The sequence below is a fragment of the Brassica napus genome, chromosome C5, assembly GCF_020379485.1.
Source record: "Brassica napus cultivar Da-Ae chromosome C5, Da-Ae, whole genome shotgun sequence".
NCBI classification, from domain to species: Eukaryota; Viridiplantae; Streptophyta; class Magnoliopsida; order Brassicales; family Brassicaceae; genus Brassica; species Brassica napus.
Genome location: NC_063448.1, coordinates 39,746,600 through 39,763,955, shown reverse-complemented (window position 1 = coordinate 39,763,955; position 17,356 = coordinate 39,746,600). Strand labels below are relative to the sequence as shown.

The 17,356-nt window shown below is 37.5% G+C and overlaps 2 protein-coding genes across 2 annotated transcripts; both read right to left on the bottom strand.

Annotated features, from left to right (window-relative positions):
• Positions 1-10,179: 10,179 nt before the first annotated feature.
• LOC106402559 (peroxisome biogenesis protein 22) lies at positions 10,180-12,773 on the bottom strand. The gene is made up of 8 exons (XM_013843326.2): positions 12,362-12,773; positions 11,890-12,114; positions 11,767-11,814; positions 11,482-11,538; positions 11,297-11,398; positions 10,889-10,954; positions 10,667-10,768; positions 10,180-10,569 (listed from the first exon to the last, which is right to left on the bottom strand). The coding sequence occupies exons 1-8, from the start codon at positions 12,482-12,484 to the stop codon at positions 10,465-10,467; spliced, it is 828 nt and encodes a 275-aa protein (XP_013698780.1). The 5' UTR covers positions 12,485-12,773; the 3' UTR covers positions 10,180-10,464.
• Positions 12,774-14,288: 1,515 nt separating this feature from the next.
• LOC106402571 (cyclin-U1-1) lies at positions 14,289-16,294 on the bottom strand. The gene is made up of 2 exons (XM_013843342.3): positions 14,849-16,294; positions 14,289-14,594 (listed from the first exon to the last, which is right to left on the bottom strand). The coding sequence occupies exons 1-2, from the start codon at positions 15,232-15,234 to the stop codon at positions 14,348-14,350; spliced, it is 633 nt and encodes a 210-aa protein (XP_013698796.2). The 5' UTR covers positions 15,235-16,294; the 3' UTR covers positions 14,289-14,347.
• Positions 16,295-17,356: the final 1,062 nt, after the last annotated feature.

Sequence of the window (17,356 nt, the reverse complement as noted above, 5' to 3'; positions counted from 1 at the left end):
CTATTCTCAGGATTTTAAAGGAATATGAAGCGGTTTCAGGGCAACAAATTAATTTTCAGAAATCTTCAATTCAATTTGGCCACAAGATTGTAGAATCCAATCGTCAAGAATTGAGAGACATTTTGGGTATTCAGAACTTAGTAGGAATGAGATCTTATTTAGGGTTACCCGAAAGTCTTGGAGGATCTAAGGTACAAGTGTTTAGTTTTGTTCAAGATCACTTAAATAATAGGGTTAATGGATGGACCTTTAGATTCTTTACTAGAGGAGGAAAAGATGTGATTATTAAACAGTGGTTACGGCTCTACCAAACCATGTGATGTCTGTTTATCGGCTACCAAAAGCGACAGTAAAGAAGTTAACGAGTGTAGTACCCCAGTTTTGGTGGAGCCCAGTTTTGGTGGAGCCCAGGAGGGAGCACAAAAGGCATGCATTGGAAATCATGGGATAAATTATGTGTGCCTAAAGACAATGGTGGACTAGGGTTTAAGGATCTTATGGATTTTAACACGGCGATGCTTGGTAAGCAAATGTGGAGGCTAATTGACAAGCCAAATACTCTCTTCTCTAGAGTTTTTAAAGGACGGTATTACAGAAATGCTTCACCCCTTGACCCGATCCGTTCTTATTCCCCGTCATATGGCTGACGGAGTATTATATCTGCTAGATCTTTGGTTTGTAAAGGACTAATTAAAAGGGTGGAAATAAGTTCATCTATTTCAGTATGGAATGAGCCTTGGATCCCAGCCACTCGCCTGAGACCAGCAAACAAAAACCTTCAAAATAGTTACACGGATCTCACAGTGGATTCCCTCATTAATTCGGAATCCCGAACTTGGAACCTTCAGGCAATTAGGGGTGTGGTGGATCCTCATGATGCCAAAATTATTGAGAGTATTCCATTAATTAGAAATCATATGGAAGATAGAAATGGATGACATTTCACTAACAATGGGAAATATTCGGTAAAATCAGGGTATCAAGTGGAACGGGTTTATCCTGACAGAGAAAAACCACCATAATTTTATGGGCCCACAGTGGATGCACTTAAAGTCTTCTGTTGGCAAGTACGGTGTCCGCCCAAGATAAAACATTTTTTATGGCAACTCCTTTCAGGTTGTATAGCGGTTTTGAAAAATCTTAAGGCGAGAGGAATACAAGAGGATATATGTTGTGCTCGATGCGAAGATCCGGATGAATCAATAAACCATGTGTTTTTTGAATGTCCCCCAGCACGTCAAGTATGGGTTTTATCTAAAATCCCATCGAGTCCCAATTTATTTCCTACATGATCTTTTTTTGGTAATATGGATCATTTTTTTTTGGCGGGTTAATCCAAAAATGGATGACCATCAATTTGCTTGGATATTATGGTATATCTGGAAAGGTAGAAATAATAAAGTGTTTAGTAACCTGGATATTGACCCAAGGGAAACACTCAGATTAGCAGAATTGGAATCTACACTTTGGGCTGAGGCACATGTAAACAATGACCAAAAGCGAGAATTACAGGTACAGACCAGACCCACATTGGTAACTTCAGGACGCTGGTGTTTTACAGATGGTTCATGGAAGGATAAGGATCTATTTTCAGGACAGGGCTGGTATAGTACCCTACCGGGTTTCGATGGCTTATTAGGGGCAATGAATGTAAGGGCATGTCTTTCACCACTCCATTCGGAGGTGGAGGCTCTGATCTGAGCAATGGAATGCATGAGAAATTTAAGACAGTTTCAGGTTATGTTTGCAACGGATTGTTCTCAATTGGTGAAGATGGTTTCGGACCCAGAAGAATGGCCAGCATTTGAAAGTTATCTGAAAGATATCAAGGTCCTACAAAGAAGTTTCAACAACTCAGAAATCGTTCATGTACCTCGGACGGAGAATATAAAGGCAGATAGCTTAGCACGCAGTGATAGGAAACAACCGTCTTTCGTCGTTCACTTGGATGCGGAGTTACCGGTTTTGTTTACAGAGTCAAGTTGAGTATGTGAATGTCTTGTTAGCCGTGTTCGTTTCTCTGACGCTGCGTCAGAAGAAAACCACCAAAAAAACAAAGAAAACAGAGAATTTAAACGCAGCGTCGTTATATATTTGCCGCCGGCGACTATCGCTACTGGTCTTTTCCGCTTTTAGTTGTCGCTGTAAATATCAGCGTCCAAACACATTTCTTGACTCTTAAGCTAGCGTCAATATTATTTTTTTAACTCTTTGTTTTAATTCGTTGCTGATCTATCACTTTAATTCTCTTTATATTTTCTTGTCGCCGGAGGCGGAAGCTACGTCTCGGAAAAGAACACGGCTGTTGTCAAAAAAAAATAAAAAATAAATAAATTAGCTGAAAAACACGAATCAAATGACATAGCTCATACTTGATGCTGATAACTATAAAACCAAAAACAGAACCAATGAGAAAATAATGAGATTTGAAGAAAACAAAAAACAAATCATTTTTTAAACTCTTCCACTTTCACGTGCACATGGACTTCAACTTTGGGCCTTTCTTTTGGATTAGCATCGCCGCTTAAATACTCAGTGCTGTTCCATCAATATTATTAAAAGAAAAGTACCCATTTGAAAATGTTCTTAATTCATTAATTAAACTCCCTATGTTTTTGCGTGTCTTTTTCAGTTGCATTTATGAAATATTCTAAAACGAATAAAACTGCCTAATTTATTACTTGTCTTTTCAGTTACATTAATGAAATATGTTTAAATGAATTTAAACTTCTTATTTTATTGTTTGTCTTTTTCAGTTACCTTAATGAAATATCCTTAAATAAATTTGGACATAATGTCATTTAATCAACAAAAAAAACTCATGAGTTATCTTTACGTGCATAATTTTAATAATGGAGATTTTAAAAAACGTGCGTCATTAAAATGTTACCTAAAACATACACCACTAATATATAACATGCATCAATAAAACTAGAATTTGACTCACACAATTGTACGAATATTATTTTCATTTGATTAAATTAAAAAATATTTATTTATTCAATAAATATTTAAGAATTGCTATGTTTTAAAAATATATATGGTATTATTTGCTCATAACTCATTTGTCATTTGCTAAATTGTTAGAAATAAAATTTTAGCATAATATAATTCAGTTGTCATTTCCTAAATTTATGGTTTTTATTTATATTTTTTATTATTTAATTATAATATTTTCATTTTATATTTGAAAGAGAAATGAATTTTCTTTCAAACAATATTTTTATAAATGTATTTTTTAAAAAATAATCAATTTAAATTGTTATTATCATTGAATATAATTATTTTGACATAATTTGAGTTTTCGTTTACATCAAAACTTATCATATTTTAGGATAATTTTAATTTAAAATGTAATTTTCATATTTTTCAAACAAATTCTAAAAATATTTTGTTATAATTTTTTAAAAAATATTGAGTTGCATTTCAAATAAAAAGGTAAAGATATTAAAAATATTCTAATTAAAATATGTAAAATTTAATATAGTTTTAAGGAAATGGTCAAAATAAAAAAAATTACACATAAAAAAAATCATGATTTTTGTTAACTGGGCGGATCATTATTTATATGATATCGCAACCGAAAAAAAAATTTATGTTTTTACAATTATCTAATTGACTATGTATACTCATTTTTTTTATATTCACTACAAGAAAACACATGCTTAACGACGAAATTTAACGAGGAAAAACAATCCTCGTAAATTTACGTCGAGTTTACGAGGAATTTAAGTGAAAAACTAAAGTCATCGTTATTTCCTCGTAACGTAACGACAAAAGTGTTTCGTCGTAAAGTGGATGTAATTTTACGAGTATTTTACGAGGAAAAACTATTTCCTCGTAAATACGACGTAAACTTTGCGTGTTATTTACGAGGAAATAGTTTACGTGTATTTAGCGAGGAAATTTTTGAATCCACCAACTTTGTAGGTGTTACACGTTTTTTTGGCCACCTAATTAATTTTCGTCGTAAATTCATAGGAAACTTGCAACTACCGGATTCGAAATTTCCTATAAATATGGATGTTTGAACATCATTTTAAACACACCAATAACAAAAAACGTGAAAGAAAAAAAAAATGGCTGGCTCCGGGACTATTTACGAGTTGCGGAAGTGGATGTATATGCATAGAGATGCTAACGGGAGAGTGACGAAAGAATACCTTGCGGGTCTGGAGACATTTATGCATCAAGCAGATTCAACACCGCTCGCCCAAGAAAGTGGTAAGATGTTCTGTCCTTGTCGGAAATGCAACAATTCGAAACTGGCAAACCGTGAAAATGTTTGGAAGCATTTAATAAATAGAGGTTTCACGCCAAATTACTATATCTGGTTTCAATATGGAGAAGGTTTTAATTATGATCAGAACGAAGCTAGTAGTAGTAATAGCAATTTTCAGGAAAAAGAACCGGTTAATCATCATTTGCATAATGAACATAGTTACCATCAGGAGGAGATGGTAGATTATGATAGGGTTCATGATATGGTAGCTGATGCATTCGTAGCTCATGATGAAGATGAAGAACCTAATATAGATGCAAAAAAGTTTTACGAAATGTTAAACGCCGAATCAACCACTTTACAGTGGTTGTAGAGAAGGTCTCTCTAAATTGTCGTTAGCTGCTAGAATGATGAATATTAAAACTGATCACAATCTACCTGAAAGTTGCATGAACGAATGGGCGGACTTGTTTAAAGATTATTTGCCGGAAGACAATGTGTCTGCTGATTCTTATTATGAGATTCAGAAACTGGTTTATAGTCTTGGGTTGCCTTCGGAGATGATAGATGTTTGCATCGACAACTGCATGATCTATTGGGGAGATGATGAGAAGCTAGAAGAATGTCGATTCTGCAAGAAGCCACGATTCAAGCCGCAAGGACGGGGACGTAATAAGGTACCGTACCAAAGGATGTGGTACCTACCAATTACAGACAGATTGAAAAGATTGTATCAATCAGAGCAGACTGCTGGAAAGATGAGATGGCATGCCGAGCATACTCAGACGGATGGTGAGATGACTCATTCATCAGATGCAAGAGCCTGGAAACATTTCAACAAAGTACATCCGGATTTCGCTAGCAATATCCGAAATGTGTATCTCGGATTATGCACAGATGGATTTAGTCCGTTCGGAATGTCAGGCAGACAATATTCATTGTGGCCAGTCTTTCTTACTCCATACAACCTGCCACCGGAGATGTGCATGCAACGGGAGTTACTATTCTTGACCATATTAATACCTGGTCCGAACCATCCAAAAAGGTCTCTGGATGTTTTCCTACAATCACTGATAAAAGAGTTGAAGGATTTGAGGTCAACAGGGGTGAGAACGTATGACTGTTCAACGAAGACGAATTTTACGATGCGAGCGATGCTTTTGTGGACCATAAGTGATTTTCCTGCCTATGGGATGTTGTCTGGATGGACTACACATGGGAGATTAGCTTGTCCATATTGTAATGGAACGACAGATGCGTTTCAATCTGAAGAATGGTAGGAAGACAAGTTGGTTTGATTGTCACCGTCGATTTCTTCCCATTGGCCATCCTTACCGAAGAAACAAGAATTTGTTTAGGCACAAAAGGGTTGTGGTTTGGGGTTTCGGGTTTAGGGTTTCAGGTTTGGGGTTTGGGGTTTTGGGTTTGGGGTTTGGGGTTTCGGGTTTCGGGTTTGGGGTTTGGGGTTTAGGGTTTCGGGTTTAGGGTTTCGGATTCTAGGGATTTAAACACAACACTCGTTAATTCCACGTAAGCACAAATCGTCGTAAAGTCCTCGTATGATGAAATCGTCGTAAATACCACGTAGGATGAAATCGTCGTAAATACCACGTAAAAGGATTTAAACAAAACACTCGTTAATTCCACGTAAGCAGAAATCGTCGTAAACACCACGTAAAAGGATTTAAACATAAAACCCGTTAATTCCACGTAAGTACAAATCGTCGTAAATATCTCGTAGTGTAAAAACTAGAAAAAAAGGAAAAGGAGAGAAATACCAGATTAACATGTGGCAAGACTTCCAGCAATTATAATACGTAAGTCTCGCCCACATTAATTCTAATATCTTCTCCTTTTCCTATTTTTTTCAAATATTTATAATTTGAATAGGATTTTGCTGAGGAATGTGATTTGAGATAAGGTGTGATTTGGGAGTTTGTGTGTGGTTTGAGAATGAGAGTTGTGGGTATATTTATAGGAAAGCAAACCTCGTTAATTCCTCCTAAGCTAAATCGTCGTTATTACCTCGTATAAAAAAACATGGGCCTTTGTGATTCCTCGCAATTTCCTCGTAAAAAAAACACGGGCCTTTGTAACTGCTCGCGATTTCGTCGTAAACTTACGAGGAATTTGCGACGATATGTAATCTTATATATACACCCGAGCGCTCACTCTTTCTTTCCTCTCTACTTCCTCTCTACTTCCTCTCCATTTCGTAGCAATGGTAAGCCTCTCTGATTCCTCTCAAATTTGGTTAGTTTATGATAGATTAGGTGGTTAGTATAGGGAATTTAGATAGGTTTGCGGATTTTATGTTATTTAGTGTTGATTAGGTGGATAATGTTGGGAAATATATTGTTGATGTTAATTTTAAAATTTTAATTTTTTTCCCAGGTTCGAAAAGGAAGACTTACTGCCCATTACAGAGAGATCTTCGGTGAGCCGGGTAGTCGTTTAGACCCGGCCTCTTCTTCCGCTCCCGGTTCTTCGGGTCAGGAGACTGTCCCCGAGACTCAGTACACTCAGAGAGTCTCTGGGTCTACTTCTTCTAGTGCACCATCGGCTCCTCATGTGCCTTCCTCGATGGCTCATCCGACGATGCCTCCTCCTGTGCCTCCTCCGATGGCACCTCCGATGGCCGCCGATATTCATCCTGATTTGATGGTGCCTCCGAGTGCTCCTTACTCGCAGTACACTGTAGAGGACATTCTCAGCCTGCCAGGCAGAGAAGGTTTACCAGTCATCGACCCAGACCGACCGGACGGAACTTTGTGGTATGTTGCATTAATTTTTTTTAATTCGTTTAAATTTCTTTTATAACATTAAAAAATAATTTATATTTTAAATTTGTATTTTCCAGGTGGGGGGTTGACGGATGTCTTGCATCGGACGTAACCGACACGATCAAGGGTTACTTCTCCATGCCACATCCAAACTGGAGTAAGACGCCTCACTACGTCAGAAAGACGTGGTTCAAAATTTACGCTGTAAGTTTCTATTAATTAATTATATATACTTTAATTTTTTCATGATTTATATATATACTTTCTAAAAAACTAATTGTTAATTTATTTTTTCCAACAGCAAAAATATAATTGGGCCTTGGGGATCACTGAGAGGGTGAGGAAGAAGTTTAACGCGAAGGCGAAAGCTCGCTTGTTGGACACGGTCTCCAACTGGAAGGGTGACTAGATCGTGAAGGGGTATGAGCGTGGCAAACCCGCTGAGCTCACCACAGATGTGTGGGATGGCCTCATTCGTTATTGGCGCCTTCCTGATTCCATTAGAATCACCCAGACTTGCTCTAACTCCCGTAACACGGTCGATGAGCACGGAAACGGGCCGATGCTTCACACTACGGGCCAAAAACCCCACGCTGGTGTCCGTTTGGAAATGGTAATTAAATATTTTATTAAATAATTTTTTAATACATATATTTTATTCTAACTTTCTTAAATGTTTTTTAGGCCAAAGAGACGGGACATCTCCCGTCTCTTATGGAACTTTACTAGAGGACCCACAAGAACAAGGCGGGCGTATTTGTAGATGGCAAGTCCGAGCAAATCTACAACGACGTAGTTGCTCGGGTTGAAGATCGCCAGACTCAGCTGACACAGCAGATTACCCGTCACCTTATCCACACTTGAAGTGGATATGATTTACGAGGAGGTAAATTTTCAAAAAATTTAATTTTTTATTATTCATTTAATATAACTTTAAATTTTTACTTACAATATTTATTTTTTGTTTTTAAGGTTGTCCCTAAAAAAAAGGGACGGACGTTGGGGATTGGTTCCGTCAACGATGTTCCGAGAGCGACATCGTCTTATGGTCAGCGACGGGATGATGAAGTCACTGAGCTGCGTAGAGAGTCCGCTCAGCTGCGTAACGAGTTGACCGCGACAAAATCTCGTATGGGTGGAGTCGAGGGCTTCTTGGACGTTATTGCGGCCACAAATCCGGAATGGGAGTCCATGTTGAGGAACATGCGACAACAACATCCCATTCAAGGCGAGTCATCCGACGTACATAACGAGGCGGATGTTACGAGGAGGAGTGATGAATTCTACCAGGCGATGAACGACCCTTAGTTTTTTTTTCGGTTGTTGTATTATATAAATTCAAAACTTATTTATATATAAAATATTTTCATATTGATTTATTTTTATTATAAATTTTAATTGATTATTAAATTAAATAATTTTAATTATTTTTTAATTATATTTTTAAATTCTGTAAAATAATAAAAACGAAGTAAATTCGTAGCTAATGTACGACCTCTTTACGTGGAAACCTTACGAGGAAATGACGAGAAATAGTAAACAAGTATTTTACGAGGAAACATTTACGAGAAAATAACGAGGAAAATAAACGAGTATTATACGAGGAAATCCTTTCCTGGTTGTTACGTGTATTTTGCGAGGAAACACTTTCAAGGTATTTACGTGTAGATTACGAGGAACTCGTTTCGAGGTATTTACGAGGAAATATAGCGACGTCCTTACGTGGAATATTGACGTGGTCTTTACGACGAAAAGCTCTACTTCGTCTTTACGACGAAATGTATTCCTCGCTAAGTTACGACGAATTAGCGAGGAAATATGTGTTACGACAGATGAATAACGAGCAAACGCGCTTCCTCGCTAATTCGTCGTAAAGCCTCTTTTACGATGAACTAACGAGGAAAACCGCCCTCGTTAAGATTATGAACCGCCCTCGTTAAGATTATGTCTTCTTGTAGTGATTTTTTTATATGATATGACACATTCGTAAAAAAATAGATAGTTTAAGATGCAAAAAAAAAATATTTACTTAATGAATATAATATGAATGAGTTTTACAAATACATCATTTAATAAAATAAATAATTAAAAACTGAAAATTCATATCCGCGTTGGCGCGCGGATCAGGATCTAGTAATCATTAAAAATTACAACTAGTGCCTGCACAAATCAAGAATTTGGTTAAATTTTATCTGCACATAAATAATTTCATGATTTTATACTGGGCAAATCTCCAAAATAGCACATTTCTAAGTTTATATCACAAAAATAGCACTCAAAAACTAAAATGACCAAAATAGCACATTTCTAAGTTTATCCTTTGAAAATTTTAATTTTTTTATTTTTCAAAATTTGAGATCTTATCCCCAAAACCTCATTTCTCAACTCTAAACCCTAAACCCTAAACTCTAAACCCTAAACTCTAAACCCTAAACTCTAAACCCTAAACCCTAATCTCTAAACCCTAAACCCTAAACCCTAAACCCTAAAATCTAAACTCTAAACCCTAAACTCTAAACCCTAAACCCTAAATCCTAAACCCCACCCTTTAACTCTAAATCCTAAGTTTGTGACTTTTGATAAAACATTAAGTGCTATTTTTGTGATTTTTGACCTTGAGTGTTAGTTTGAGAACATAAACTTGATTTAGTGATATTTTTGTTTTTTTCTCTTTTATACTGTACATAAATATTTTATCCTGAGCATCCTTACTCGTCGATTTCACGATTCTTCTAAAAAATCAAACACAAATATCTAGGCTTAAGATGTTGCAGAAAAGAGAGATTGAATCAAGAGAAATCGAAGAGTTAAAGAATTCTTAGTGAACGACAAAAGCGTAATCTTTGTATTCTTTTTCTTTTGTTCATTTAATCTGTTTGGGAATGTATGTTACTAAGTTATAGTTTTAATGTTTCGTGATGTCCAAAAAAATAAAAGGAAAAAAAAATTTCTGCAAATAGCTTGTATGACTGACACATCAGCAAAAGTCACTGAAATGACTTTTTAATTAACATATAGGGGATAGCCATTTTCACCATTTCGAAGATTACAACACCACTTTATCCAAAACTGCAAACTCCATTGAGACGTACAGTTGAAGGTTTCCAACTTCGGATCTTACTGATTGACAAACACGATTCTGTAAAGCCTGCCAGAGTAAGAAGAGATGCAGACAAGAACAACGGGCTCTTTTCATTTCATCAAGACTTTTCTGCTAAGTTACTAATACAAATATTACAAACCTCGATACTTCCCTTCCACCAAGGAACTCTCTCCCAGTGTATTCTAAATTATCAAACTTACTTTAAAATTTCCAGAAAAAAATACAAAAAGAAAGTATCTTTTTAACTTCAGTCTAAGAGATGCTTAACGAGACAATTTATGCATCTAGTGCTTGCTTCTGTTAGAACAGTGAGTCTCTGTGTTTTGTTGCGCATCTTCCACCTCTTTGTCTTGGCATCAAGCACTTCCAAAGAACTGTTCTATTGACTGTGAGCAGAAAACGTTGGGAGCCGTTCTCTCTGGTTTCGCGTCAGAGACGTGAAGCTGATATTTTATGAACCTCTGCAATTAAACATAACATATATATAGAGAGAGACAAATCAACTGAACTGAAAATGTGAACGAGAATGTAAATGAATAAACGAGGAAAGGACTTTACAGCTAGTTGAGTGCTGATTTCTGGGTTTGTATCGATGTGCCAGTCAGGTTCGAGTTGTCTAACAAACGAACTTCTTCCCATCTCTGTACTACAAAAGAGCACCTGCATATTTTTCATGTCACAATACTGAGAAAGTCTTGACATTGTCTTGTTTGGTTGGACAAGATTGCCGGAAAATTTTCTGGTAATTATCTTTTGAGAAAGCTTGATTGGGTTGGGTACCTTATCTTTGACCAAACCACCAGATGTGAAAACGCCTGCAGTCTCTAGAGCCTGTAGAACTTTGGCCTGCATATAAGTGCTCAAAATGTGAGTTTCACAACCAGTGCTAATAAACATGCTTTGCTTAGCCAACCACAGAATATGTTACAAGAATGCACACACGTCTCAAGCATTTAGTTTTACCAATGAACTTGACTTTTTCATCTAATAATATAAAAAAACATGTGCTTAAGAACCCTTTTTATCAAACATTGTCCAGTGTTCAACTCTAATGTTGAAAAGTATGACCCCAGTTTTTAAGCTAATTTGATGTGCCATGCCAGATCCAAGTACAGACTACAGAGACAAAGGCCAAGAAAAGAACATGAATGAGAAGGAACATTGAATGGAAAATAAGTTGCTGCTCACTTCGCATTCGTCGTCAAGAACTCTTTCCATGAGATACAAATCAGAATACTTTGTAATCTCTAGGAGGACTTCCAGGACAGATGACCTCACTGTTGCTTGTTTCTACATCAAAAATTTGCTCGAGTCAGGTACGCATAAAATGCAAAAAAAAATTACATGAATATCAAAAAGGGAAATATAACTACTTGGAGTTCTTCTGGACTTGATTCCTCAAGAATAACTCCAAGAAGACGGCATGTTACCTGCAAATCAATATTAGACAAGAGTGTGAAGCTCAACACAATAATCAAACCGTGGCACAGTGCTTCCATTCAAAACTTTGAACTCGAGCTAAAAAAAATAAAACTGTCGATGATTCAAAACGAGCAAAAGTTATATGTAGCCCTCTACAAAAACTACATTAGAAGAGCTCAATGAACATCAAAAAGAGATGAACTGACAACAGTTTCAAATAATGAGATGCAATTTACCTTCCTGCCTTCACTAAGCTTCTGCCTAACTATCTGCCCCAGTGTAGGCTACAAAAAAAAAGAAGGAAGTTCATTTATACCACAATAAACTCAATACTGCGTAAATGAAAAAAAGAAAGTTACTTTGACAGGCTGAAAGAAGTGATCAACGACATCCTGCACTCCGTTATCCTCATGAGACGCCGAGACATCAGGTGGGCTCGAAGCTGGATTAGACTGAGAGGTTTCAGCTGGCTGCATCCTGCGTTTTGGCTGCCTTCTTGGAGGCTCCCCTGTTGTTCTCAACGCCCTCCATGTGAATATCACAGCAATTGCAAGACCAGCGATAGCGCCAACAGATCTTGAATCCTAATTACAAAGCCAGCAATTGCTAAAACGAATCAAAACTACATAACACTCTAAGTTCTAAATAAAGTTTGGATTTTTTTTTTCCTCAAGTCGTTAAATAACAGCTAGTTTTGGGCTGGATCAATTCAATTTCATTAATAATCTCCGATTTCAGATTAAACCGGCCCGAGCAACCGGAATTAGACGCAAATCAAAGAGATTCTAATTTCTAAATCCGATTACAGAGAGAGAGAGAGAGAGAGAGAACCAGATTGCGAATAGATGTAGAGAAGAGGCTAGACATCTTAAAAGTGACGTAAGCGCTTAATCGTTTGATTAATCGAACGATCTCTTCCGTAGGCGACGACGACGAAGAAGACGATTCCGACATAGTTCCTTCGCTTTTTCCCCCTTCCAAACCAAATTTGAAAACGTCAGAAGAGCAATCAGATTCTTTGAAGCTTCAAAGCTTTCGAGAAAATCCACAGAATAAAGGTCACTATTCTCGAGACGGTGACTTTAGACGGAGAGAGACACAACGATTAACTCTACTTGAAACTCCACCCAATCAAACTGACACGTGTCTATTCTCGTGCGTGGCAACAGATAAGCGTGTGAGACTACGGTTTTATGCCGTGGGGTGCGATGGATGGGATTTTCAGCGATGGATGGATGAAAACGCTGCGTTTATCTTTTTTTTTTTTTTTTTTTTTTTGTGAAAGTGTTTTACACAATAGATAGACAATATCACAATAGAAGAACCCGAAGTGTTTTGTGACTTTTGTCATTTGTGGGCCACTTAAGCTATCACGGCGTAACTATGCGTGAAATAAAGGACATAGGAAGATGAATATGTAGCACAAAAAACTACACGAGGAATTTTTTGAAAGATTTTTTATTTAGTTGAAAATTACAGCATTTCAAATTATACATGTTTACATGATGATAAATTGAAATCGTAGTCTACTTTTTTTTTTTTTTTTTTTTTTACTCATCAACGACTTTCATTAACCAAAGTGAATACGGGATTACAACCACACGATTTTAACCCGACATACAACGACGAGATCTAGTAACACCTAAGATCACTAAGATGGATCCTACGCTACCTAATCAGAGCGTCGTTGTATTTTTCACCACAATGAATCGAGTTCATCCCACAACTCGAGATGAACCGACTCTTAACCACTAAACTAGACCACTAAATTAGACCACGGTAACCGCAAACAACAATGAACCAAGTAGAACCAAAGCCTAATCTGAGTATCAATTCAAGCACAGACTAGTAATCTCTAATGATAAGCATTCAGCCCATGATCAATAGTACCAACACCAAGGCGCACATCAGATCAGTCCTGGACCACACCGGAGATCGTTGCCACGGTTCATAGCCAAAAACCGGTCATAAAGACCGGACTGAAAGTCGGACCTTGACGGCAGCTGCGGGTTTGGTGTACCTAATAGTGGCTTGAAGAAGTGCGGAGCTCGTGCCACCGGAGCGAAATACCTCCGACCCACCGGCGTTGGGATGCCAAGCTACGCCACACGTTTCCGACCGAGCCCACCACTCCGGTTGACAACTCCTTCATAGTGAAGCCCGACGCGCGTAATCCCCGAGAACCGGAGACCAAACTTCTGAACACCACCCTTCGTAAAATCTCCTCCAGCCAAACACCACCGCTCTGGGAAGTGGATCTATGGCAGATGAGGCGTCTCACCGTAGCCACGCGCCGCCGCCGTGAAGATTACCCGGAGATCTGAAAATGAGAAAACCAGATCCGGTTTTCTTCAGTCCTAAAAGCCGACTCCTCTCTTCACCGCCACACCTTGGGTCTCGCCGTCTCTCCACGAGGTCTCGGGAACCGCCTCCGTCGAACAAAAGCGTCTTCGGAGTTTCTCGATCTTGCAGAGAAGATTGCATATCAACTAAGGGGAGACGAGAAGAAGAGGAGCAAAGAACAAAAAGAGGAAGGTTTAGAGATGGACGCCTCCGGCTACAGACGAGCGGCGGCCGGAGCTAGGTTAGGGTTTTCTTTAATGAGCGTTAGAGAGAAGGGAGAGCGTTGTCCTTAGGATTTTGTGGTTTTAACTATATTATGATCATTGGTTGGTTTTGAAATCGTAGTCTACTAAAGAGATATATATACATATATATATATATATATGTGATGTTTGTTCAGTTTTATAACTTAAAATTAAATTTAAATATCTTTTATAAACTTTTCTGTCAATCAGACAGAGAAATGTGTGTGCGCTAAACATATAAAGATGACAAAGAGGATGCAGCTGATAGAGTTTCTTGCACTGGTCCATTATCTTGGAGAGAAGAAGCATCGCCGTTTAATAGCATCTCTTTCTCAAGGTGAAAGCAATAGCTCTCGAAAGCTCTAAAACTCACTGTAACTCTGAAGTCAAGGAGGAACAGAAGCTCCAACTCCATTTTGTTCAAGTCAGCGTTGCTCACACCTCCAACCCGTGCATAGAACTCGTTGTTGTAGTGGCTGTATATATGAAATTATTTTTAAATAAACCGATTCTGCCCTATCTAGCTAGTACAAGTTGAAATCTCGGATTCCAAGAAACTTGATAAAACTGTTTATAAATTTAGTACTTATTTAATTAATACTTATAAAATGTATTCTTCATCTTCAAAATTAATTAACAAACACAATTATAGTTTTATAATCGGTCTAATTCATGATAAATAAAAGAAAGACTTGCACTGTTTACAAAAAAAAAAAAAAGAAAGACTTACACGTCGTCAAGCATCTTGGAAGCAATCATGACACAAGTGACAAGGAGTCTATGAACATTCAAGGAAACTACCAGAGAACCAGGATGCTTATGAGCCAACCGGTCTATGTACGCATACCCGACAACGAAACATGACGGGCTACATTTTGTGTACTTATATATCCTCTCAAGGTACTTGGCTATACTTATGCTCGGTGCTCTTACGCCGTGAAACGCCTCCAAACTCTTCCCGAATCCCTTAGTTTGCTTAGCTAACCACTCATTCCGTGCGACTAGCTTCTCCATCACGTGAGAGATTATAGTCAGCACCCTTGGAGTGGCTGCTTCCGTTGGTAGATCTTGTCCCACGACCAGGTCCGGTTCATCGTCTCCGGTTGAGGCTAGCATGGTGGGTTCTCTTTCTCGTTAATGGCCCATGTCGTTCGTTTTTTAGATGTGTCTTAGCTTGTAATTGGGTGGTGGAGATACGATTAGTTTAAAGAGCTTACGTGTGGATGTTATCATGTCTCGTCTTACTTTTAAGCAGCTTGTGAGATGGATTTGACACGTGTCACTTGGCGAGAAGATAAGATTCTGGTAGTTTGGTACTTACCGAACAAGACAAATCCATCTGCCTATGTCGCTTACCATCTCCAACATCACAGGTCATGAAAGCAGTGCAGCAGATTACCAGGATTGTGGTTTGGCTACGAGTTTTGTAATGGATTTTCGCCATGGGAATCGAATCTAAAAGTTGGGTTCTCTACAAGCAAGTAAAGAAGCTAAGCTGAGAGATTTACACAGTGAAACTCAAGCGCACGTGAGCGTTTTTCTGTTCTTTTAAAAAAAAAAAAAAATTTGATTCAAGATTCATTGTTTGAATTTAGTTTTGGGAAACAATTTATATATATGCATCTCGCAAAGCAAGAGCAGACACGGGAAAAACAGTGAAAGGAAAATTCGTGAAAGCTGGCGACAACTATGACTATGACCCCATCACCATCATTAACGACGAATCATTGAGTTTTTTGTTTTCCCTAAAACAGTTTCTTGTCGGAAAAGTTAGACAACCTCTTTAAGTTTCTGTATACAGTTTTTTTTTTCTTTTAATTGGATAAAGGAAGATCAACATCTTGCGGCATGGAAGGCTGGAGAACTGCTCGAAGAATCTTAGAAGTAATAAAAGTGAAGAAATAGGGGTGGAAAGACATAGTGAAAATATAGTAACTTTGCTTCCTTTTTCACATTTTACAAATATTATTTCTAGCGAGCGATTCCTTTCAAAAATAAACTAACAGTGGTTACAATATTTCTTCATTCTCTGTCTTTTTCCAGAAGTTGTAACAGAGGGTGACGATTGACGTGTCTTATGATTATTAAAGAAACTGATTCTTCCTGGTTTGTAAGTTGTAACAAGAAATTTCCAGTCTTTTGCCCATAATATTTTCGGACCAAAGATCGCCGAACAAGTTATCCATCTCTGTCTTATTATAGAATAATTATATTTCCTAAATTTATTTGACTAGTGAGTTATTTTTGCCTATACACTAATAACATTTAGCATTGCATGAAGATGTTTAACATATGTGAAAAGTTTAGAAGTAATTCTGATATATAATTAACAAAAATGGTGTTGGAGCCCGGTTTCACCCAGCTCCAGACCCGGTCTGTGATCCTGACCTGAGGGCCATGAAGTCCAAATATAGTCACTAATGAGGCCCAAGGAAAGAATATAGGTCCACCAAGGTTAAATCCCACTTCGGACTTAAGAAGTCAAATATGCCGAGCTCGGGAGAGTCAACCAAAACGTAAAAGAGTCAAGAGTATAGAAGATCATCATTAAAGTGCCTAACCCAAAATATACATTTTCCATAGCTGATCATAGCTTAATCTTTCTATTTCGAGTTTGCTTGTTAGTCAAGTTTTTATTTCCAAAAACTCTATTTCTGAGTGTACTTTAGAATTCATCAAATGGTATGTAAGAAAGACAAAAAAAAAAGAAAGTGCAAAAAAGTGGTTTCACTGTTTTGTCGATAATGCAAACAATTTCCTAATGATAACTGAATCCGAGTGGCGGAATGCCTATTAGACACTGTTTTAATAGCTCGTTGGCAAAAAGATGGTTTCACCTATTTGGAGAGAATCTAAACAATATAAATAGTTCATTCCAACAAAAATTGAACCCGAGAGTTCGTGAAAATGATCAACGAAAAGCCAACAAAAAGTCTCTATTATTCCCTTGTACCCAGTGGTGGAAGTAGAAGCAAAACTCAATGGAATCAAAATCATATGTGAAAAAAGTTATTAGAGATTTCACAATAAACAAGGGGGTCAAACCCTTGAACCAAATATTCAATATATATACTAATATAATAGGCTTATATTAAACTAAATTTTAAAATTAACAGGGTCAACTGAGCCCCCTAATCCTTCATTGCCTCCGCCACTGCTTGTGCCTGAAGACTGCACCGTTTGATTGATTCTTGATTGGATTTTGAAATTGGTGGTCTGATTTAGTATTATTTCCTTT